Source organism: Ixodes scapularis, unplaced genomic scaffold (genome assembly GCF_016920785.2).
Source record: "Ixodes scapularis isolate PalLabHiFi unplaced genomic scaffold, ASM1692078v2 PGA_scaffold11__112_contigs__length_91849675, whole genome shotgun sequence".
Taxonomy (NCBI): domain Eukaryota; kingdom Metazoa; phylum Arthropoda; class Arachnida; order Ixodida; family Ixodidae; genus Ixodes; species Ixodes scapularis.
In genome coordinates, this window is record NW_024609837.1 from 25,294,118 (window position 1) to 25,318,068 (window position 23,951).

Below are 23,951 nucleotides of genomic sequence, written 5' to 3' on the forward strand. Positions count from 1 at the left end.
CGGGGCCAATTGCTTGTAAATATAAACGAAGGCAAGTCTATTCGGTTATTAACTTCAGCCAGGAAATCTGGGTAGTATTTAGCAAGATTTTAGAAAACGCTTCTCTCCTCGAACAAGAAAACACTTCCACGTAAATTATCAAACACCTCTCCCTTTCTTATGTCATGTTTTTTTCTGATTTGTACATTGTTAAAGCTGATTTTTCTTGCATTCCTCTCTGACTTGATTTTACTTCCTCTTTTACTCCCTTTTCCATTCAACTGGCCTGCTCAGCCCTATCACTAGTGTGCAGATATTTAAATGCCAACTTTCGAATTCGCGGTCAAGAAACTGCAGAAGTGTGGTAAGCTGGGCGGTACGACGCCATAGTGAACAGAACAGCGCATAAAAAGACAAGGACAGAGGAAAGGAACATGCACGACACACAAGCGCGGACTCGCAACTGAATTTATACGCAAAAGGAAGAAGAAGAGAACCTGCTGAAAGACTTTTTAGCAAGTTTTTTTTTTTTTTTTCCTTTTGTGTGTACATTCAGTTGCGAGTCGATCAGCGCTTGTGTGTCGTGCATGTTCCTTTTCTCTGTTCATGTTTTTTCGTGCGCCGTTCTGTTCACAATATCGGTCAAGAAACCCGATTATTTTCTTTATGACACGTCAAGGAACTTTTTTGAAATTTGAATGCAGGCTCGCCAATGTTTACCGAGTAACCTTAAAAACAAAACAAAAGGTAGGTTTACCGAGATCCATCTTAAAAAAGGAAAATGAAAGAAATATATATCCCGCTTGCAAACCGTCGGCGGTTCTGTAAGCGACGACCCTCTGTTGGAAACAAAAGCCCGTGCAGTTCGGTGCCCCTATCTGAAGTAGGAACACGTTTTTTTCGAGTGGGGCTTTCGTCATCTTCGACGAGCTCTAGGAGACTGCCCGACTTACGGGCGGAGTCGAAAGAGCCCCGGTTCGTTATTGCGACAAATTCAGTCCGGCTTTCAAGCGGGGCTTCCGACCTAAGCCTCTGAAATCCGCCCAGAGCGGTCAAACATTGCGACACTCTTTATTTCGGAGCGGAGACTCTGCCGGGTGACCGCTTGGTACACACACCGAGCAGTGGATCGAAATTGGTGTGTTGTCTTGTCACGCTGACGTTTTATCACAAACAACGATCTACGCAATTGACCCGGTCTGAGGGACCCAGAGCCAGTTACATAGCATGAATTGTCAACGTTATATATATATATATATACAAGGAAACATTTACAGAAACTTATACTGTTGCGGTTTTACACACTCGTGACTTTAACAGAGTTTCCTTAATTTGCTGCTTAACGCTTTTTTTTTTCTTTTGTTTTTTACAGACATGCACAGCTTCAACAAACTTTGCAAATAATGCAGACGAATCGTTTATCTTTGTGGTAGTGAGATAATAAAAAAAAGTCGCTTTTCGCGGGAATAGTACAAGCGAATGAGCCGCGTTCTCCTAAAAAAAAGACAATCGTCCAGGGGCTGTCTTATCTATAGAGGCTTGGCGAAAAAGTCGTCAAGGAATCTGGCGGTCGCGATTGGCTGGCTCCAAGGTCGAGAGCGGCGCCTGCCTATCACGGCCGCCGCATCCTTCGCCGACCTTTTCGCCAAGTAACCAGATTAGAGCCCCAGCCTCGCGGAAATACGAGATAAAACGGCGACGGAGTCATTGGACAAAAGTAACAAAGATAACGCTCCGTCAATCACCATGCAACCCTAAAAAATCTGGAGCGCATAGTTTCCCGCAGTGCACACGGTGATCTCATGGCTACCACCTAAAGTTTATAGAATAAGAGCTTCGTATACAAGTAGCGACATTTTTTGAAGCGCCGACTGTGTGACGGTGCAGGTTTTAGGAAGCGAAGGGCGGCGCACGGCAGAGGACTGAACTGAACGACGTCATTTCGTTCCAGCGGAATGTGCTTCGTCATCTGTATTGGTTGTCGTTACTTGTAAAGAGAAATGTCGAGGGACTTTATTGCACCCTGCAAAGTGAGCTCGGTGGATGACGAGACTAAAAATACGCTCATACCCCGGTCCACTTCAAGTCCGACCATAGCCCAGCCGGCAACAGCCAGGCAGCACCAGCAGAGTGAGAGCCCAAAGTTAATACCCTGTCTGGTTGTAACTTGGCAAAAGGACAACGATAAGCTCCCACATCGCGGTCAACGGGAGCATGACGCAGCGAGAAGTTTGACACTTCTTCGCAGTAAAAGCGCACTCCGGTGATATGTAGTCACGTTCCGATTGATCCGCCAAGGCCGCAGCTTCAGCCGTAATGGCATGTTTTGCGATAACGGCTTCCTGGCCTACCCGGTATTTCTTGCTTCAGACACTACGCTAAGCGGCGCCACCACAGTAATAGCTCACGTTTGAACAATTCAGCTGCGACTCCCAGGCATACCCAATATTTCTTGCTTCAGTTGCTAGATAACGCCAAACCAAACAGCATTGCAGGTTGCCTATAGACATTTCCATCGCTTATCACCCGGGCGATAAATGCTGAGTCACTGAGCTGTGGGCGCTTGCGCAGCGTTTGATATTCTGCACAGCAGAGTAACGGCGCGTGCTCAGAAAGCGTTCCACATCCCAGCAGACAAAGATATATTTGCAAAGGTCTTTAGCCTGCGCTGCGATTCGATGGAGAAAATCGAGCAGCGCCAAACGTTCATCGTCACGGCTCTCGTTTTCTTTCTGGGTTTGCTGTCACCAACGTTACGAAAACACTCGGTTGGGAAACTGCCATAGAGACTAATCTGAAAAAGTGGCCCCGATGTGTCCTCGAGAACCGAGCTAATGACGAATACAACGCCACCATTTCTCCCGCAGCGACCACTCGAGGAATTGTACGTTCCTTCTATTTTGGCATTAATCGGCCATTGTGGAGCCGAAACAGATACAGCAGATGAGGTTACATGAATGCCACCGCCGCCTCTCCAGCGGACGCGCCGCAACTCACCACCCAAGTTAAAATGCACCTAGGTCGGGACGCGCTGCCTGAAAGCACCGCTGAGGCATGGTTGTATAAAAACAATATTAATTGTGCCGCAAAACCCTGCAACCTAAAGATTTAAAAAAAACATCACGCGCCCATCATTTGGTACTAAACTCCAATAAATTTCATACAAAAAGAGTCTTTTCTGTTTGTTTTTACGCAAAAACATGCTTTCTAAAAGCTCAAGGTGACCACAGTACAGGAAAATGATAAAGAGTGGCGCTGTTACCGTATTTAGCTCGGTCTCGGTGGACGCCAGCGGCCCAAGTTTCGACGGCGAGTTTCCCAACTGAGTGTTCTAGTAACGTTGGCTGTCACCAACTAAACCACTCACGTACAACAACAAGAAAAAAAAGTAACTCAAAATTGCGGCGCACTTACTGCGTGTGATTGGAAGGTAAGCGGCGCCACGCAGTGACTACTAAACAAACTAAACACAGTTCGAACATTGACGAAAAAAAAAGAGAAGTTATTTCGGTAAATACATAGTGTATTACTTACAACGGAATTAAAATCCAGCTCATGAGTGTTTCGGTACTTAACTGACATGGAAACAGCGCACCCTCAAAATAAGCACTATAAGCTTTCATGCACACAAAAGAAAGAACCACTTACTCAGCGCTGTGTAAGTGGTTCTTTCTTTTGTGTGCATGAAAGCTTAGAGTGCTTGTTTTGAGGGTGCGCTGTTTCCATGTCAGTCATGAACAACCAACTCGCCCGAACCTCCGTTTTAATTCGGTACTTAGCATACCTTTCGCAACAAAACGGAACGAAGACAAGTTTCAAGTTAACGTGCCTAATCCTCGACATGAATTCATCGCTCGCTCGATTTAAGAACGCAGTTTAGAGGTAACATACATTAGCGAACAGTTGGGGAGACAGATGCGCACGACATGGAGTAAGTAATTAGTGTCATTAAGGGCCCTACTATGCGGCAGCACAGAGATTACTAGAGAACCTATGCCGCTCAGGAAGATTAATCATCTTTGTGTCTGCGGTAAAAGTTCAAACAAAGCTATATATCTTTTTTCATATCGACGCGTGACAGAGGTGCCCTTTTTAGTATTAATCCTTGGAGCCTGCAAGGGAATAGTACATTTCAGCGAACAGTGAAGATTAATAACTAATTATCACGTTTTACAACATATCTGCAAAACCTGATAAGAGAAAGAAGCAGTCACAAATACGTGTGGTGGCTTGTTTGCCATTTTTATTTATAACGGCTTTCTCTGTACACAGAGTTAATATTTTCTCTGCCGGTCGTTCATTTTCAATGCCTTCAAAGCAAACACAAATTCGCAATGCAAACGCTCTTGAGTATGCATAACTTATGAGATGCATTTTCCGGGTCAGTACACTCTAGTCAAAACAATGTCTTGTTCTGCTGGACACAAGAAAAGGTTGGAATTAACTGCCGCTATTGCAGAGCCTGATTTCCCCGCCGGTGCACTGCAGCTCACGCGCTGCATAAAGCGCACCAGGACGTAGAACATGTCCACATGTGCCAGTTTTTCTCCTGGACACGTCCTGGGACCCAGACCGAAAGACATCAGCTGGGGCAGAAGTTCCTGGTTCACCTTGCCCGTGACAGGGTCCAGGAATCTTTCCGGCCTGAAGACCTCGGGCTCTGCCCACAGCTGGGGATCACGGTTCATGGCGTAGATGTTGTAAAAGATGCCAGTGTCCATGGGAATGAACTGTCCGCCTGTGTTCGCATGGGAATGAGAAGAGCAGAAAAGAAGCACACCTTGGTATATACTAACGTTTCATCTGTCAAAGTTGACTTAGACTTTCACAGGGAACGAATAGTTGATCCGCTTGCTGAAGGCAGTTCCACGATTATACGGATACGGTATACTCATAGTAATGCCTGTTCTTAGTGAACGCCATATCGTATCGTTAACTGCGTTCAATTATTTACACACTTAACATTCAAGCCAGGGCTGCCGACCTGAGGGAAATTTTACAGATTAAGATAAAATTCCGGTCTATGTAGTAATAAGAAAAATCTTGCTAGTTTGAGGGAAATTTTAGGCACAATATATATCCGGAATTTTATATGTCAATTATGGTTTCATTTTGAGATAACATCAAAATTCAGCGGCTTTGGCTCCATTTAGGCTATACCCTCCAGCCTTTTCGCGGTTTGGTGGGCGACCATCTGGAAATACTGAGGAGCACTTGACCAACTTTTTTCGGGCAAAATCAATTTTCATTCGCCTTCATCGCCCCCGTGGAAGCACTTCTGAGAGTGCCGCTGTGCCTCCTCGAAAAAGGAAGCCTTAGTACATGAAGAAATGCTGCGATGTCTGGAGATACAGACTTACCATGACTAATACTATATCGTGAAGTGCCGTGCACGAAATGGTAGTAAGTATATGTCGTGTTCCCTGTGTTCGAGTTCCAGAACTTTCGCTTGTGTTGTACCTTTTGTTTTCGATATTGGAGTTATTAAGCAGTACCATGTTCTGATGGCGTGCGTAACATCTAAGGTAAACATAGGGTTTCAATCTTCAGCATGAATCTCCCGGTAACACTTCCCCTGGCCAGATTTGCTTTGGCCGGGGTTTTGACCCGATGAGCTCATTTTTGCTAAGCACATGCGAGGCTTAAAGGCAACATAATATATCTTTCACTGTAAAAATGGAAGTGATGCAAAAATGCGACGAATATTTACTATTAATTATTTGGGCAAGCGAGGAACCTTTTGGCAAAAATAGAGAAATTTCAGGCGTTCGCCAGGGAAATCTTGACTTTCCGTGCTGGCAGCCTTGATTCAAGCCCATACAACTATGCGTTGCAGTAAGAGCGAACGCGGAAAGCCCACACTACTTTCAACAGTGGATTTTAAAGCGTAAATCTGGGCACACCACGGCACTTTTCACCATCTCAGTTTTAATATTTTTTGTTTATACACGCCTTGTGAGTAACGTCGAATGACACCCTAGCGGCCGCCATTTCTCCGTACCATGCTCCCGTGCCCGCACCTTCTGCGGCAAACATTTGGCACCATCGAATTTTTTTTCTTTTCGGCAAGGCTCGGAGCATGGAACGGAGCAATGGCGGCCGACGTGACATCAACGCAAGCCACTTATACCTAAAGTTTTGACACCGTCCGTAAAATGGCGTCAGCTGTTGCTGGCTTCAAGCGGCGGTACTGTGCGTGCTTCTATTCATTCGGCGTTCGTTGCCATGGTGACGGCGAGGAAAGCAGACGAACTTTATGTTGCGGAAGAACGCTGCGGCGCAGCGATACCAGGTGCGCTCTAAGGCCCTTCCCGCATGCATTCCAATGGGCGGAAGGCGAACAAAAAGAGTTCGAAATAAGAACTTAACGCAGAAGGCTGCATTTCTCCAGCGCCTCATAATTTGACGAGCCATAAACGAAAAGCATGTTTTTTTGGCCATCCAGCTTCCAATTTTTTTTTATCCGTAACATGGGTCTAAAGTATCAAACTGCCGTTTTATCATTAGCGATAAATATTTCGCCACTATTGTAACGATTTAATATACTAGTGTATTGAAACTATGGCGGCTATTATGGTTCATATAATGTTCCACATAACCTCATATGAAGCATAAAGCGTAGTATGAGACACGACTTCAGAAGTTTAAAGCAGAAACACACACCGCTGCATAGATCAGCGCTGGAAATCAGGGGCACATCGCTATACGAGGGGGGACCCAAAAGTAACAGGAAGGAATTCCTGAAGGACGTCCAGCTCGTAGTACCAGCTTCAGCCACTAGCAGCACTTAGCGGCACCACTTCCGCGTCAGTTTGCCCACCGGCGTCGTCTGCTAATGTTGTAGCAGCATGTTGTGAATTTTTTTCCCCAGCGCTTCGAACTCATTCCTCGTTTTCGTGCAATATTTGATTTGACGGCGGCGGAAGCTATTGTACTGCTTTAGACAGCTTGCAAAGAAGATGCTATGAACAAGTCGCAGGTCCACGAGTGGTTTTCTCGCTTCAAGTCTGGTGAATTATTGATCGACGACCAACCTCCCTAAAAGCTCAACATCCTCAACTGATGAAAACATTGAGAAAATTCGGGATTTGGTTTTGGCAGACAAAAGAAAGACAATTGAACAACTTGCTGGACTGAGTGGAGTGTCCTTGAGTTCGTGTTAACGCACTTGGACTGAAAATTTGAACATGAAAAAGGTTTTTGCGAAATTTGTGCGTAGTTTGCTCACTGCTGATCATAGACAGTCTCGGGTAAACGCTTGTCAAAGCTAAATGAACATTTGGAAATTGACCCAAGCTTTTGTTTCAAAAGTTATTACAGGTGTCGAAAGCTGGTGATACAATTGCGATCCTGAGACAAAGCAACAGTCAAGTCGTGGAAGAGTTCCAGTTCGCCACGACCCAAAAATGCGAATGCCCCAGCACGCACTGACTGCCCTGTCACCCTGTCAGTGCAACAATTTTCAAACAAAAATAGCATGACGCTGCCCGCCCCCCCCCCCCCCCTCCCTTCCCCCGCTATTCACGGTACCACGGCCCGCGTGACTTTTTTCTGTTCGCCCCTATGAAAAAAGTCACGAAGAGGAAACGTTTTGTGGATGTGGAAGAGGTCAAACAAGAAACGATGGTGGCATTGAAAGGCATTACCTTGGATGAGTTCCAGAATTGTTTTGAAAAGTAGATCACACGTTTGGATCGGAGCATTCGATCACTCAAATGCAGACTACATTGAGGGTGATTAACGCGGCAAGTTGTTAAAACTAAAGTATTTTTATTACAACATTCCGATTATTGTAGAATCTCCCCCACCCCCGTACTACAGCGAGCCGTAGTATGAAACTAGACTCACCAACTTCTGTGTTGCATGTCGTGTTATGCGGGAGGCCTAGGGGAACGATGGGGTACATGCGCAGGGTCTCCAAGAGGCAGGCCACTGTGTAGGGCAGCTTTCCTCTGTCTTGCATTCCGGGTCGAGCTTGCCCTGTTTCAGATGGTCCAGGAGATGAAAATGCTACCGCGCACACAGTGCAAGGTGTGGAACCAATCTAAACTTTTGTGCAGCTTAAGTCACTGGAGCGCAACCGACGCTACGAGCAGCTGGGTTTGATCACAGAACTCCAAAATTGCTACAACACGGCGTTCATAATATTGTGGGGCGCGCGTCTGCGATCTAACCGGCTAAATGAATCAAATGAAACGTATGCACCCATACCTTGCGCATTGATCGTCTGTTTCCGTATTTGTACAAAAAGTAACTTACTCTCTTCGTGTTTTTTTTTTCTTCTTTTTTTTTGTGACTTTCGCGGTTTTATCAGCAAATGCCGGAATCCCATTGGAGCGATAGACGAAGGCACGGGACACGCCACGCACTAAACTTCTTAAAGAGATTGTCCAGTGAAAACCGGAAGTTCTTAAGACCTTTCGATGGTTGCCTGGTGGGAGCCCAATGATTAACATGGACCATTTCTTATTCTATGAAACGACACCCCCAATGTAGTGCACTCAATGACGAAACTCCAAGCCAAATTCTTCAAGTATCCATGGCTGCGCTCAAATGCCTCGTGGAACGTCACACCAGGCTTGCAATTGCCATATCCTATGCCTCATCCCTCCGTGGGAACACAGTGCTCCCGACACCCACCTTGGCGTTCCATTTTACTCGCTACTGTAAATCTCGCGGAAAAGTGCAGAGCGTGACAACCGCACCAACGAGAGCCCCCTTTCATTCGCAACAAATTTACTGGCGCAGCGACGAGCCTAAACCCCGTCGTAGCACTCACGCGGAGGACAGACTACGAAGGTCGCTTCAGTTCGGCGCCATCATTGCGTTATGTTCTGTCAGAGCCTCCGCTGTTCTCAAAATGGATGAAGAAAACGCAGTTTATGCACGCTTGGTTTAAAATACAATTACTCGTTCAGGGAAGCAGACAAAATTCAGGTCTGTCGCGGAAGATGCTTCTACACTTACAGCCATTGGCAATGAGGTCTAAATGTTTTCTTGAATACTAAATTTGACCGGACAACCCCTTTAAGCTGTCAGTATGTGCCTAGAAAGTGAGGAAGAGGAGGAGACAAGAGTGCTGGGATGACAGAACTCTGAGCTATGATTGGAACGATTAGTGGGTAGAGCGAAAGCTAGTAGCTTTATCTCCACTGCATTCGTCGAACCCGTTAAAACACAGAACGCAAGAGCATGGCGTTCGACTTTCGCAACCGAAGGTAGAAAGCTTGCGCTGGAGGAGGGACAGCTGGAGGGCCTTACGGCCGTTCACGTATCGTCAGTGACTAAGGAAAACAGTTGCCACGAGGAGATTATGGGTAAAGTTTCGGTTTAGACCTAACGGGAGAAGTTGCTTCCGTACACATATTTTCGCTGCTCGTTCCCTTTATTACCGGTGTGTAAAAGCGTATAACTTCTAAGAGACGCACAAAATGGTCCGCTGAAAGCAGTCGCAAGAAGACAAAGGCGTTAGTTACCCAAGTTTCTTTCTATTTCTTCCTTTATTCTTTCCTGTATCTCTGGCTTTCTGGTCATCGTCAGACATAACCACTGTAGCTCTCCCAATGAAGTATCCGTTGCAGCTGAAAAAGATTATTAATAACAGATGTATATGGAATAATGCCGAAACGACTCGAACTTATGAACACATATGGGATCTAACTAAGTCTAACCTAGACACTGTTGCGACTAATAACCTTTATTTTAGAGGATTTTTCAGCCGGATGTCATATTTGAAGAAAGTAGCCTTAGTGAGTGCAATAGAGCTGCTGGTATGTGATCTTAAGTAGGAAATAAGTAATGTAGCAACACCAATAAAGCCTGTTTGCACTATCTACAGTTCATATTAAAACTTCACCAATGTGCGAATTGAGCTTTAGAGTTCGCGACGTAATGAGCGTACTTGCAATCAATACCATCATTACATGGCGACAAATATGATTTGATCGTCCATCAATCATGGATATGTCACATGCGTGTATCAGCATAAGCTTTGTTTGTACATAACATTAAATATATAGGTTCTTATTTTTTGATACACCTATGTGCAGAAAGTAGTTATGTCTTCTTCACCTCCGAAGATGTCCATAATGATCTGGACCATGTTGGCTTCGGTGAGGTACTGAGCGTCATTCTTTTCTTGCTCAATGGCTTCGTCTCTCGCTGCCAACATGGAGTGCGTGAAGTTTTCGATTTTGCCTGAGAGCATGTAAAAAAATAAAATAAAACATCTTCGTACATTTTTTATGGAATGCACAAAGTCACTTTACTAACTCCGTTTCTTTTAAGCCTCCATTTTGGCCGAAACTTCGTCAATTTCCATCATCACAAAACAGTGAACTTCGCAGTGAACTCACAAAAGAAACCTGTTCAATGTGTTTAAAAGATTCTCATCTACACAATCAAAAAAAGGTCTTATAAGCGGAAAGTGTAAAAAATATGCGCGAGGCGTGGTAAATGTAGTAGACGGATATATAATTGTTAGGTAATGCACTACGTTTTGGCTGCCTTCATCGGTTTATATATATCAAAATATAGAGCTTGGTTTTTAATGAGGCATTGAAAAATACATCTTATCCTTGTGGTTGCCATGCACTAAGCATTCCTAGTTTTTTTTTTTTTTTTTTTTTATTTACCAGTGTTGTGGTGATTTGTGAAACAAGTACATTCATCTGATGCTCTGATTGATTTTGGGACATGCGCATTGTATTAGGAACGTGTCTACATTTATAATTTTAAGAGATCTGCATCTTCCGAGTATTGAAGCGTGCAAACAAAAAGAACAAATTAATTTGCATTTTGGAACGTAACTTGCTGCCTCTATGTTGGTTGTTGTAGAACGGACTTCAAAACAAAGGAATTCAGGGGTTCTTAAAGCTTCCACCAGTCACGCTACAAACGAACTTGATGCACATTTTCGAAGTCGCTACGTGAAACATCGGTGGGCGACACAAACGAGTGGAAACAGACCCTCAGGCAACGTAGAAATATGCCCCTTACTTTGAACGTCAACAGGACAAAAACTAAAACTAATTTTTCGCGGAACATACACAAAAACAAGGACTATGCAATATTATAATTTAGCAGACCATTTATGCATTACAATGTCCATACCTCATAGTTCGCAGGTACTAGTGTGCATGCCGCGAAGTTCCAAAGATACCGCGCACCGCTGAACACAGCGGTGCGCGGTATTGAATCTTGCTATTGTAATAAAAAGGCTATCTATTAACGCTCCCAAACACATATAGGTAACAAGGCAACAAGCCTAGTCTACAGATAATCACTTTTTCTTTTTTTTTTGTCATTCGCTTACGTCAATGAGGACACTGTGCAGTGTGATTCAAGGAGAGGCCAGGCTCTTTAAATCGACCACAAAATTCGGTTTCTCAACCTATAGCGCTACGACTTTGTGCAGCGTTGCCCACAGATGGTGCTTTTTTTTTCTTTTTTTTTGTAAAATTTGCAAAGAGCGAATTTACCTGAGGAAAAACTAAAGAAAGAAAAAGGTCTAGCTCCTATGAAAACGCAGCGAAGCCACCGGTCTTCAAACAACACGGCGCCGTTTCGCACGGGAGACAAGAGATGGCACAAGCGGTCGCGACGCCAACTGCCTGCAACGAACGAGCATACGACGCCGAGAGCCGGCGTCTTTAGCAGACAAGGAACTGCAGTTTCTTGTTGTTACCGCGCCTGCTTTTGTGTCTGCGACTGTCGCCGCCTGCGGAATGCGCGCCGCTTTTGAGTCGAAAAGATCGTGCGCTAAAGACGCCGGCTCTCGGCGCCGTATGCTCGTTCGTTGGCGGCGTTCGTTGCGCTATCTCTTGCCTCCCGTACGAAACGGCGCCGTATTGTTTGAAGACCGGTGGCGTCGCTGCGTTTCCATAGGAGCTAAGCCTTTTTCTTTCTTTACCTTTTCGTCAAGTAAGTTCGTTCTTTGCAAATTTTACACAAAAAAAAATGCACCATCTGTGGGCAACGCGGCACAAAGTCGTAGCGCGATAGGTTGAGAAACCGAATTTTTGCGGTCGATTTAAAGAGCCTGGCCTCTCCTTGAATCACCCTGTATATTCCACGTTCAGCAATTTTTGAATGAATTGCGGGATGTACTATACATTTATTCTTATATTTTTGTTGACTCGGAGATAAAGCATTTCTCCAGGGTCGCACGCTTTGAAAAAGCAAACGCAATTGAATTACGAAAGGAATAAAGAATTTTAAATCGAATCCACAATTTTATTTCCGTGAATTTCGTGTCTAGGCATAGCATACCCTTTTGGCCGGTTCTGCAAACGTTAGGAATTTTTAACCTTGATATTATTCGTTCATAATTAGTTTGGGGGGTTTAAGTACCAAACCAATGAAAGGGCATCTGTTCGCACTGCGCCTTCTCCTCAATAGGCCTCCGTCATATAGCGGGCCCATCGGGCGGCATTCGAACCCGTGAACTGGGGTTCTGTTGGAAAACGCTTTGTCTCGAATTTACTGGGGCAAGGTGGTTATCCCTATGGTGTAGAAAATGCTGCCGATAAAAAATTCTTACAAAACAAAATGCGAACGTACCGGGGACGTAGGATTTTGCAGCTCGTTTGTACAGGCCATCAAGTACATCGATAAAATCCTTGAAAAGGATTTTGACCTTCTTTTCACGCCCGCGGTAAAACAGACCCAACCACGGCACGATGTCACTTGGCAGTCCATTTGGTGCTATTTCGAGGAATCTTTTCTTACTGGCCTGCAGCTTGGTCAATTCTGGGCTTTCTTTCTCAAACCTGAAACAGAAACATATAGGGAGTGGATGAAGATACAACGGGTCATAATTTAAAAAAAAAATGTAGAAGCGTTAAATATAAAGATATCGTTATTATACACGGGGCTTTTCTTTTTTAATCTTAACACGTAAACAAAAATAACCTACACTTCTTCGGTTTGTACAGGTGGGTTATACGGACAGGGGGACATAGTATAAGGGGCTAATCGTAACAGTCAGTTGGTTAATTAAGTGAAATGCGTTAAATAACGTTATATAGAAAATATGTTCTAATAAGGAACTTACTGAGTGTCACCACAAACCGCTAAATCAGTCAATATTTGAAGTACTTTGAGAAAGTGGGAAGCAGCCTGGAGCTCCAAAGTCACCACTCGTGCGACAGGAGCTAGGCTGCCTGTGCGATAATGCGACCAAGCGGGTTTTCCGTCTCTTATCAACCGCGTTTTCTCGTCCCAGCCTTTTGCCGGTTGCAAAAATGTTCACTTTTTCAGCGGATTACCACGTTTCCCACGTGCTCTAAGACTTTCAAAAAATTACTCATATAGTGGTTTTCGATGACGCCCAGCAAGTTTCTTTCTAGCTGGAACCATACGTATATTTTAACTGATTAAAAAGTTAATAAACGCATTTTTAAGACCCCTATCTTACGTGCCCCTGGCGGCATCACCGGCACAAGCCGTATTAGTGTAGCTTTCCCGGCTATTTTTTTAACAAATATGTTACCTTTAAAAAATTAGCACCCTGTATACATTCGAGGGGATCGTATTTAAACAAATGTGACGGGTTATTCATTTATTGTCAATTCGCCCAATTGTCAAATTAACGCAAATACTGGAGACTCCAATTAGTTCCTCGTGATATCACAGAAAATACTCAGCTCCATATCTACAGCTGTATAGTTCGAAACTAATAAATGTCAACTGTTTTGTTCCTCCCATTCTTAAGAATTTTGTAAATTAAAAATGATTAGTCACGTCACTGTTGCCAGACCTTTTTCTGTGTGTGGTGTCGAAAACGGGATTTTTGACATGTCGCTTATTTGCACTCGTCAAACATATTTAGAATACGGCAACTTCGAAGTCCATACTTAAAAGAAACTCCGAGACAGGGGAAAAGAAAGGGACAAGCACAACGAAGTCTCAATTTGAGGCTTCGTTGTGTTTGTCCCCTCATTTTACCCTGTGTCGAGTATTTCCTTTTTGTTTTAGGTATGAACGTTTACCATCTTGCCGGCGCCGTTACCATTATTTTTGTAATTTAAAGAATTCACTTTCACTGAGTCTTGTCTTCATGGTTCGCAACTCCGATTCTTATTGCAAAATTAAACAAAAAACATTTTTTGATAAAAGGAAGCCCCGCTTTGGTACACAGCAATGTAAGAATGGTTCTGATTAAGGAAGTGACAAAATAGACGTATATGTTTTGTTGTTTTTTTCGATCCATTTTCACCACAATTAGACTCATCATGGCTAGATGCACCAGCGCATACATATTCATAAACTAGTCCCAGATAAAAGTACCACTGTCCTGCGAACCGTTTCATTTTCTTTCTATGCAATGCAGTTAACAGAAGCGAAATTAACCACTGCTCATTTTTGAAGCAAGTATATATCGTTCATTAATCAATCCTCTTTTTTTTTTTTATTCTTTTAGTACGGTTGGGCGAGAACAAAAGTAGGAATCCAAGCTGTCAACATGATAATATAGGTGCCTCAATGTCCTTCTGTTTAGGGTGATGCCACCCATGTAGTACTCGATGCCGACGGCACGCACTCAAGGGGAAAATACAAAGAAAGCGACGGAAAAAAAAATGTCGCCATAGCAGAGTCAGCGCCACAAACGCGCGCAGGGACACGCTCTTTCACGCGCTTCTGGACAAAAAAGAAAAGTAAACGTGTGGGACAAAATGGCCGGATGTCTCCACCCTAAGCAAAGCACACATGAAGGCACCCTACATGAGAGTATCGAGCTCGCGTGAGTTCGTGACATAAGCTTACTTTGCTCCGTAAACAGATAAGCCGATTATGTTGTAGAGCATGTACTCAAAAGGAGTCTTCGAATCCACTACATTGGGTCCCACCTTCAAAGAATCCACGAAGGCATCCACGACCTCGCAGCAAAGGTTCTCCAACGAGTCACTGACGGCGTACTTCCTGCAAAGAATACCGATACAAATCAATGCATTCATACATGCTCCTGCACTCCAAGTGACTACAAATAAGTAAGCACGTCAGATGACAGGTGCTATGCATATTACGTGTATTGAAAACTACGCTTTTCATAGCGTAAAGCATTTGCGTATCCCCTATCCCACCGGCTTGTACATTTTTATCTGTTTAAGCAAACAGAAGCATTGAAAACATTGCGGTGGCGCCGCTGAAGCGGTTCAAACATGACGACATGCAATTCCAACAAAGAAAAATTAGTATCCAATGGCAATAGATAAAGGAGGCGGAGTATGTTGAACAAGACAACAAATGATTTGTATTATTGTTATAGCAAACCACACTTTTGCCACCAAACTCGATATTTGATAGACACACCTCGATCGCTTAAATTCGCAATATATACTATGTATAGTTATATGGTCAGGGGGCCATTATGTGGGTGGCTTATCTTTGCGATAAGTCGGCTAAATTATTAAAAGTTGTTGATTAACTTTTAATTAGTCAAAATAGACATATGGTTTTAATTAAAAACTTAAAGAGCGTTATCGAAAACCACTAAATCAACCCTTTTTAGAACAACTTGAAGCTCGTGGGAAGCTCGGGGGCGCACCAAAGTTACCACTCGTGAAGCAGGCACAAAGCTGGCAGTGGCAAAACGCGGATGATTAGATTATCATCGCGTTTCGCCACTGCCAGCTTTGCGCCTGCTTCACCAGTGGTAACTTTGGTGCGCCCCCGAGCTTCCCGCGGCTTTAAGTCGTTCTAAAAAGAGTTGATTTAGTTTTTTTCGATGACACTCTCTAAGTTTCCAATTGGAACCGTATATTTATTTTCACTAATTAAAAAGTTAATTAAAGATTTTATATAATTAATTAGCCGACTCATCGCAAAGATTAGCCACCCACATAATGTCCCCCTGGTCGTATAACTCACCTGCACAAACCGCATAAGTGCAACTTTCACGGTTCTTTTCAAACAAATCTGTAAATCTTAGTACAAAACACCTTATATATACGTGCGTGCGTGCGTGCGTGCGTGCGTGCGTGCGTGCGTGCGTGCGTGCGTGCGTGCGTGCGTGCGTGCGTGCGTGCGTGCGTGCGTGCGTGCGTGCGTGCGTGCGTGCGTGTGTGTGTGTGTGTGTGTGTGTGTGTGTGTGTGTGTGTGTGTGTGTGTGTGTGTGTGCGTGTGTGTGTGTGTGTGTGTGTGTGTGTGTGTGTGTGTGTGTGTGTTCAGGAACAAAATTTGAGAGCAACCTTTCACTTACCTACCCGCCGTTCGCTAAGATGATCCTTACCAAATGCACTGTCCTACAAGCCTGTCCAACATGAACATTCTCTGACGTTGCTAATCAACAAAATGAATCATTGGTTTTTTGAAGGAACAGCGTAAATTGGTTTCTTAACGTATCCAGCCAAGATTGTGCAGAGGTGGCTGAAAATGGTCCACTTTGTTACCAAATTTACTAACAAAATTACGCAGATGCACAATTAAAAAAAAAAAATGAAGATCTTGAATATGTTATCTATGTGGCCCTCTACAAATGAAGACGTCTGGTTGAGGCAAAGAATGGCGGCAGCTGTTGTCATATAAGAAAGAAATATTCCAACCAAATTATTGATTAATATTGGTTTTGTGGCTAATCAGTGTGCATTAATCGTGAAAATATAAGTCATCCGCTACATTGAAAATTCACGTTCCGCATGCGACTCTAAGTATCGTCTGCTATCGGAGACCAATTTCTGCGCACTTGCTCTCTTTCACTCTAAAAAATGCCTGCGCGTCCTTACCCGCAGAACATTCGAAGAGCCAATCATTGCGATCTAGGAAATCAGCTCAGCGAATGGTGAGGCGGAACATCCGTTTAGACCTAAAAATGAAGTCTGCGCTGTGGCATGACGCAATGCAAAGTGTCATGCTTACATAGCGTAATGCCACAGCGCAGACTTAATTCTGAGGTCTAAACAGATGTTCCGCCTCATCATTCGCTGAGCTGATTTCGTAGATCGCAATGATGATTGGCTCTTCGAATGTTTTGCGGGTAAGTAGACGCGCAGACATTTCTTAGAGTGTACCTTTTATCTGTCGGCTCTTATGTTAATATTTTTTTTTTCTGCGGACAGATATTGTAAGTAGAACAATTAAGATCATCATTTGTTGTATTGTTTACTCAGGTAATTTTGTTTTTGAATTATTGAAACAGCAAATGCACTATCTTCGGCCTGCTCTGTACAAAAATCTATGGCGATGCGTTAAGGAGCCAATTTATGCAATCCATTAAAAGGACCATGCCATCCTTGTTAATCGCGTGGTGTTAATATCGCCTACCTGACGGCGGTGAGTGCCAACTTTCGCAGGGTTTTCCAGGTTGAATTATAGTCCTCAAACATAATGTTGTGGTTTCCTTGTCTCTGGAGTTCCGCTTGAAAAGACAGAACGAAACTTTGAACACTTTTCTTTACGCGTTCACTTCTCTTTTCTAATGGAAGAGTGGAAACACGAATGACGAAAATAATCCCTGGAGAAGGGGAACAAGAGGGACAAAGGACAAACACAAATCTCCAAACACAGCTAGGTGACTGGTACGCGACCGAAAAAATCCGCCTGGTCCGGGTATCGAACCCGGGACCTCTCCATTCCCAGTGGAACGCTCTAGCAACTGAACTAACCAGGGGTCAGACGTCAGTAAAGCAAACAGGTTTTACCAGCTGCCACCAGTCTAACCCTAACGAGGGTGAAAGGCTTGCATTTTAAGGTTATGATTATAATGCAATTAAATGCAAAGGTGCAAGCGAGCTGGACAAGAATGACGAAATTAATCCCTGGAGAAGGGGAACAAGAGGGACAAAAGACAAACACAAATCTCCAAACACAGCTAGGTGACTGGTGAGCGACCGAAAAAGTCCGCCTGGTCCGGGTATCGAACCCGGGACCTCTCCATTCCCAGTGGAACGCTCTAGCAACTGAACTAACCAGGGGTCAGACGTCAGTAAAGCAAACAGGTTTTACCAGCTGCCACCAGTCTAATCCTAACGAGGGTGAAAGGCTTGCATTTTAAGGTTATGATTATAATGCAATTAAATGCAAAGGTGCAAGCGAGCTGGACAAGAATGACGAAAATAATCCCTGGAGAAGGGGAACAAGAGGGACAAAAGACAAACACAAATCTCCAAACACAGCTAGGTGACTGGTGAGCGACCGAAAAAGTCCGCCTGGTCCGGGTATCGAACCCGGGACCTCTCCATTCCCAGTGGAACGCTCTAGCAACTGAACTAACCAGGGGTTAGACGTCAGTATATATAAAGCAAACAGGTTTTACCAGCTGCCACCAGTCTAACCCTAACGAGGGTGAAAGGCTTGCATTTTAAGGTTATGATTATAATGCAATTAAATGCAAAGGTGCAAGCGAGCTGGACAAGAATGACGAAAATAATCCCTGGAGAAGGGGAACAAGAGGGACAAAAGACAAACACAAATCTCCAAACACAGCTAGGTGACTGGTGCGCGACCGATAAAACCCGTTTGCTCGACAGACGTCTAACCCCTGATCAGCTCAGTTGGTAGAGCGCTCCACTGGAAATGGCGACGTCCCGGGTTCGATACCCGGACCAGGCGGATGTTTTCGGTCGCGTACCAGCTGTGTTTGGAGATTTGTGTTTGTCCTTTGTCCCTCTTGTTCCTTTTCTCCAGGGATTATTTTCGTCATTCTTGTCCAGCTCGCTTGCACCTTTGCATTTAATTGCATTATAATCGAGTGGAAACACTTCAAATACGTGAGGTTCGAGGTACTTGCAATAACGCAAAAAAAAAAAGTCACAATAGTGAGAGCAGAAGTAAACTTGTAGTCTTATTAGAGCAGTAATTTGGTCGAATAGAAGTAGAAGGTTAGCTAAGAACTGCTATATTATACTAAAAAAAAAGCGTGTTTCTGGTGCTCAACGATAGTGAGTGTTATTTTGTTGCAGTAATAAACAAGGAGAAACAATAGGTTTTTTTTTGTATTTGAATTGAACATGGCATGTATTGTCTTTTGAACAATTGCTACAAATTATGTTTTGTTTAATAACTTAATTTACATGGCTTCTGTAATTCACTCTATGATAAGATTGTTGACTGTCAAATAAAAAATCAAATAAAATTTTATATATTTATTTGTTTATTTCGAATTACTATCAGTTCCCCAGCGAAAACTATGATAGGAGTGCGTACAAAAAAAAATGAAAGATGTTTACAACTCCCTATAATGCCGAATTGGAGCGCAGCTCTGGAGGGGGAGAAGGGGGGGGGGGGAGGGGACGGTATGCCCCTCCTCCTCCTCAGAGCCCTTCGGAACACCGAATAAACGGTGATCGTCTCACTAGGGCAGGTTTAATGAGTTTCACCAAGAGGCGGTGGTCTTTGGCAATGGAGAGCATGGTTTAAATCTATTTGGACATACTCATAGTTTATAAATGGTTTATTTTTTATCCCTAATTTAGGAACGAATCATGTAATGATTAAAAGGAATTGTCCAACTAAGCCCTAACTCTCCGAAACCCAACGTTTTGGGGCATTCTCAGGCTGTCCTTATAGAGTTGGGGATGCCAATGGCTATGACCGTTCGGGAGCATTATTTATTTATTTATTTTGTATACAAGGGTGCCTTTTTTTTTACATTGTGAAGGCCGCTGACGTAGCCGTCTGCTAAAGGTTTGAAGGACATATATTGATATTTTCTGGTTTGATTTGGATGCTGTGTTCTAGACTCTAGTAGATCACGTGGTTCATGGAAGCCTTTGTCTGAAACTTCACGTTCATTCGCCCCAGGGACATAGGATTCTTAAGCGTTTGATCAAAGCCCTAACTCGCAAGTGCCAAGCCAGGTTTTAAAAAAAAGAAATTAATGTAGTGCCCTCTTTTTCTCAAGTTGACAGCTAGGTCACCGCATCCCTAAAAACATTCGTCGAAATTAAATTTCATAGCTTGCTCGGCAAAAGCGAAATATCGCCCCCTAAAAATATAGCACAAGATGGCATCTATTAGATTCCTGGCAAATATTTGCCAGCCACATACTTCGGCAAAACAAAGAACTTGTAAGAGAGGATCCGCCAACATCAGAACGACGATCGCGATGTCGACTGAGAACAAACACTGCAGAGCGCGGTCTCTGTAGGCTGCGATGTTGAGGAGCACCGTCTTTACTTTAAAACATTTCCATTATAGACGTTGAGACTGATCCATGACAGGGACTTTGCTTGGAGTTCTCGGAGATTCATACCACACAAGGATATACCAATAGGTCCCTCTGTGCCTTACCATAAGCCGCGGCGTCGAATTGATACGATGAGAAAGACATCACCGTAGAAAAAGAAAAGGACAAAGAAACGTGCTTTACATGGCCCATATTTATACAGTCACCAATGAAAAATAGTCAATTAGGCCTCGAAAGGTTTCCACCATTGGAATCATGGCCGGGTTTCACATTTATTTTCAATTCTTGTTCCCTAAACCAGACAGAATTATGTCAAATGTTTAGGCTCAAATGGTTTTATAGAAATAAGCCGTCACTTCTTTAGTACTGACCTGTGCTACGCTCAATACTCTGCCAACTGTTAATTAATATGGTGCAAGCACCGCCCTGGTATTTCTTTATGTTATTGAGAGTCTGGATATTTAGAAACGTTATTAAGTAGTTGAGTTCACACAGGCATCTCGGTAGGGTGCAAGTAGCAAAAGAGATTGCTGGCTTAATGCCCCCTTTCCCTCGTTCCCCCCCGTCCTCGTCGTTTATTACTGCAGGTACAAACTGCAAGATTCATACGTGTAAGAGGATATATCCTTTTTAATACAATATAGATATATCTATAAAAATAAATTGAAGACGATAGTTATTTGGTTCTCACGGTAGCACAGAAACACACAATGAAACATAATTATAACTATAAAGCTTATAAGAAATAAACGTTTTAAATATCTTGAATTACCTCGAATAGTAGTACGAAACTACGTCGTGTTCAAATGGCAAATAATTATTGAGCGCCAATAACTCACCCATTTTGGTAGAAAAACGTCCAGCAAACTCGTGTCTCCTCTCAATGAACGCTTCCTTCACAAGTTTGTGTGTGTTGAGCACAACCATTGGCTTCTCACCCATCCACAGAGTGATTGGGTCTCCGAATTTCTGAGACCAGTTGTTGGCAGCCTTGTAAAGCTCTTTGGTGTTCCTGAGTTCTAAAGGAAACGAAACATTGTATAGGGCCTTCTACTGAGTAATAGAATTGGATGCTGCGTCCTCAGCGCACTTTTCCGTAATTGTTTAAGCAGTTGGTTCGCGGTAGAATTGGCATGAAAAAGAGAAACATACCTTCACCTATCGCAATCACAATGACAGAATCATGCTTATGAGTTAAACTATGCTCCTGCAGAAGCAAGATATTTCAGAATTATTTACCCTCACCCCAACCCGGTAACAAAATATGATTGCAGCAGACTGACAGTTTTTTTTCTGGATAGCATTGCACCGACCGAATCTTATATTTAGCATTGTCCTTATAGAGTTCCTAGTATATTTGTAGAATGTTAGAACAGCCTGACAAATATTATGCTCGGTGTTGTGAATTTCAAAATGTTTTATGGCATAGTGATTGTTATATTCTACGCTTTACGTGACTATTTCTGCTTCGAATTTCATCTTCATTTCCCTCTCCTCCTCCCCCCCCCCCCCCCCCTTGCCGCCTTACTGTAACGCCTCATTGCCCCGAATAAATAAGTAAATAAATAAGTTTATGCCGACCGAGGTGATTTTATACTTTGTTAGCCTTTGCACTGCGAAGGCTAACAAAGTATAAAATCACCTCGGTCGGCATAAACCTAATGCACTGCAAAAAAAAAAAAAAAGATATATATATTTTTTTTTTTTTTTTTTAGAATATGTGCCTGTTTCCGAAACCTTTGACCGTAGAGATACAAGGAAACCAAACAGCACATGCGCATAACATTCGTGACACAATTTTCTAGAACGCAAACGGCAACTGCTTCGCAAGACTATTGCCAAGAAGCACTTGCAATCATCGATTGATTTCACCTTTTTTCTTGTGAATATGAAAAAAACAGGATTCTGAGATGACAAGAAATAAAATGACAAGTCAGGCAAAGCGAGAAGTCCGAATTCAGTTTTCAGGTCTCTTTCGAAATTCAGATATATAGTCCAACATTTTAGATATTCAGTGGGATATATTGCAGAATATGCAGTTACCTCTCGAAGTGCGGTCCCAGGCATGATTTGTGATAATGACAAATATTTAGGAGCTCAGAGAAACAAACAAAATGCAAGAGTACCGGTGCATATGCTCTCCCGCAAAAACGTTCGAAGAGATGATCAGCGCATTCTGCAAATTAAGCTCGTGGTATGGCTATGCTAAGTATAATTTATAAATAAAAACTAAAGTTCGACTTCGCACCGACCATAGAACCAGTATAAAAAATACCACACACATTGCATCGTACACTCATTGTTTAAAAAGAACAGGCCACGTTTTGTAACAAAAAAAAATACACAAAATAACTAGTTGGTTTCTTTTTTTTAAGAAAACGATCACAAATTGTCTCACACTAAAAAGGTTGCTGTGGAATTTGCACACACACGAAAAAGAAACATACTAACGTCAAGAATTTTGAACGAAGAAGCTGGAAGCATCCTAGTAAACACAGATTAACCTTTCTCAAGAAAACGCTGTGCAGCATTCCATGCACCGGTCTGTGTATTGTAGCCTTTATTACGCTCGTCAAATTTCTGATGGCGGAATAAAATAGTAATGTGACCCATTGATAAATCTCGTTCCTCAAAGCAGCACAAATAGCTTCGAATGCTGAAAGTTGTACCTATATACATATGGTGATACAAGCTACCATTCGTTACAATGGATGCAGTGGCGATTCACCCGAATAGTAGTAATATACTGTATATATGAGAAAATACTTCTTGCTCAATAACACGTGCCCTGATTTCTGGTGCCATTCATAAGCTATCAATCTTTATCGTATACAACCTACCGAAGGAGCTGTACGGGGGGTACTGATAACACATCTCTTGTCTGCATCAGATACGCTACAACAAACGATCGCCAAAGCACTCACCCAGAAGATTTCCGACAACGGGCAGCGGGAATGGGCCTTTCGGGTACTTGGACACCTTGTGATAGAACCGCACCACGAGATAGGAGAGCAGGAAAACAAGGGCCGTCGTCAACCATCGCCAGTCCCAAAAGAAGAGTGCCTTCTCCGACAGAAAGCTCATGGCGTTACTGGTTCACCTTAGCGAGAAGGTATAGAAGGAAAACCGCGAGATATAAGTTCTAAAATGCATCTTAAAGGGGCACTGACACATCAAAATCATTTTTTTTTTATTATCCGAAACGATTGAAAACGATGCCGGGACATTACCCTCAAAATTTGAGATTTGGGAATTCAGTATTCGTGAAGTAAAAAAACAATTTCCAAATGCCGAATTCGAAGTTCCCGCGCGATCGGCGCCGGTGCCTTGACGTCAAAAATTGAGGAGACCTGAGAGTCCACTTTCCTGTCACCACTCCCTGCTGTTGCCATGGCGACCCAAAGCGAGGAGGATAGGAGCGAGCGCCGGCTAGCGCCGGCGTTGCGGCGGACCGGTTTTGAGCGGTGTCGCCTGTTTTCCGTTGGAGGATACAAATCCAGGAGACGGCACCACAACGAACTCCCGATTTTTGGTATTTCAAAAAGAAGGGCCGTAGTGCGTTCGCAATTGCGTTAAAAAACATGTTTTACGATTGCCGTTATTAAATGTTATAGAGATGTCGCCTACAAAGCTTCTAAATTTCCTGATTTTTGACGTCACCGATCAAAAGAAGCGAGGAGGCGAGAGGCGGGAAAATCAAACGCCAAAAATAAAAGGCGCGCGCGCGCGCGGGAAAATTTTTTTTCGCGATGCGGTTTTTTTTTGCGTGTCTATGACTACAACTTGCATCGTTTTAGACAATAAAAATAAATACGACCTTCGGGGTGTCAGTGCCCCTTTAAATACT

General features: G+C 43.3%; 1 protein-coding gene and 3 non-coding genes across 4 annotated transcripts; all 4 read right to left on the reverse strand.

The window, feature by feature from the left end:
- Positions 1-4,361: 4,361 nt before the first annotated feature.
- LOC8031706 (cytochrome P450 1A1) lies at positions 4,362-23,198 on the reverse strand. The gene is made up of 9 exons (XM_029989199.4): positions 23,029-23,198; positions 20,944-21,123; positions 17,242-17,335; positions 14,746-14,901; positions 12,541-12,749; positions 10,051-10,176; positions 9,456-9,560; positions 7,828-7,959; positions 4,362-4,717 (listed from the first exon to the last, which is right to left on the reverse strand). The coding sequence occupies exons 1-9, from the start codon at positions 23,186-23,188 to the stop codon at positions 4,362-4,364; spliced, it is 1,518 nt and encodes a 505-aa protein (XP_029845059.2). The 5' UTR covers positions 23,189-23,198.
- On the reverse strand, positions 17,515-17,587 carry Trnap-ggg. Its single transcript has one exon. It is a non-coding gene; the product is annotated as a tRNA-Pro (tRNA).
- On the reverse strand, positions 17,819-17,891 carry Trnap-ggg. Its single transcript has one exon. It is a non-coding gene; the product is annotated as a tRNA-Pro (tRNA).
- Trnas-gga lies at positions 18,123-18,195 on the reverse strand. Its single transcript has one exon. It is a non-coding gene; the product is annotated as a tRNA-Pro (tRNA).
- Positions 23,199-23,951: the final 753 nt, after the last annotated feature.

Bases quoted from the DNA above. Each gene is read 5' to 3' on its own strand.
- LOC8031706 (XM_029989199.4), bottom strand. From the start codon at position 23,188: ATGAGCTTTCTGTCGGAGAAGGCACTCTTCTTTTGGGACTGGCGATGG. The intron at 14,902-17,241 runs GTAGGCGATATT...TATTCTTTGCAG, and splicing joins TTGGCACTCACCGCCGTCAG to GAAGTACGCCGTCAGTGACT. The intron at 10,177-12,540 runs GTACGTTCGCAT...ACATGCTCTCAG, and splicing joins TGCAAAATCCTACGTCCCCG to GCAAAATCGAAAACTTCACG.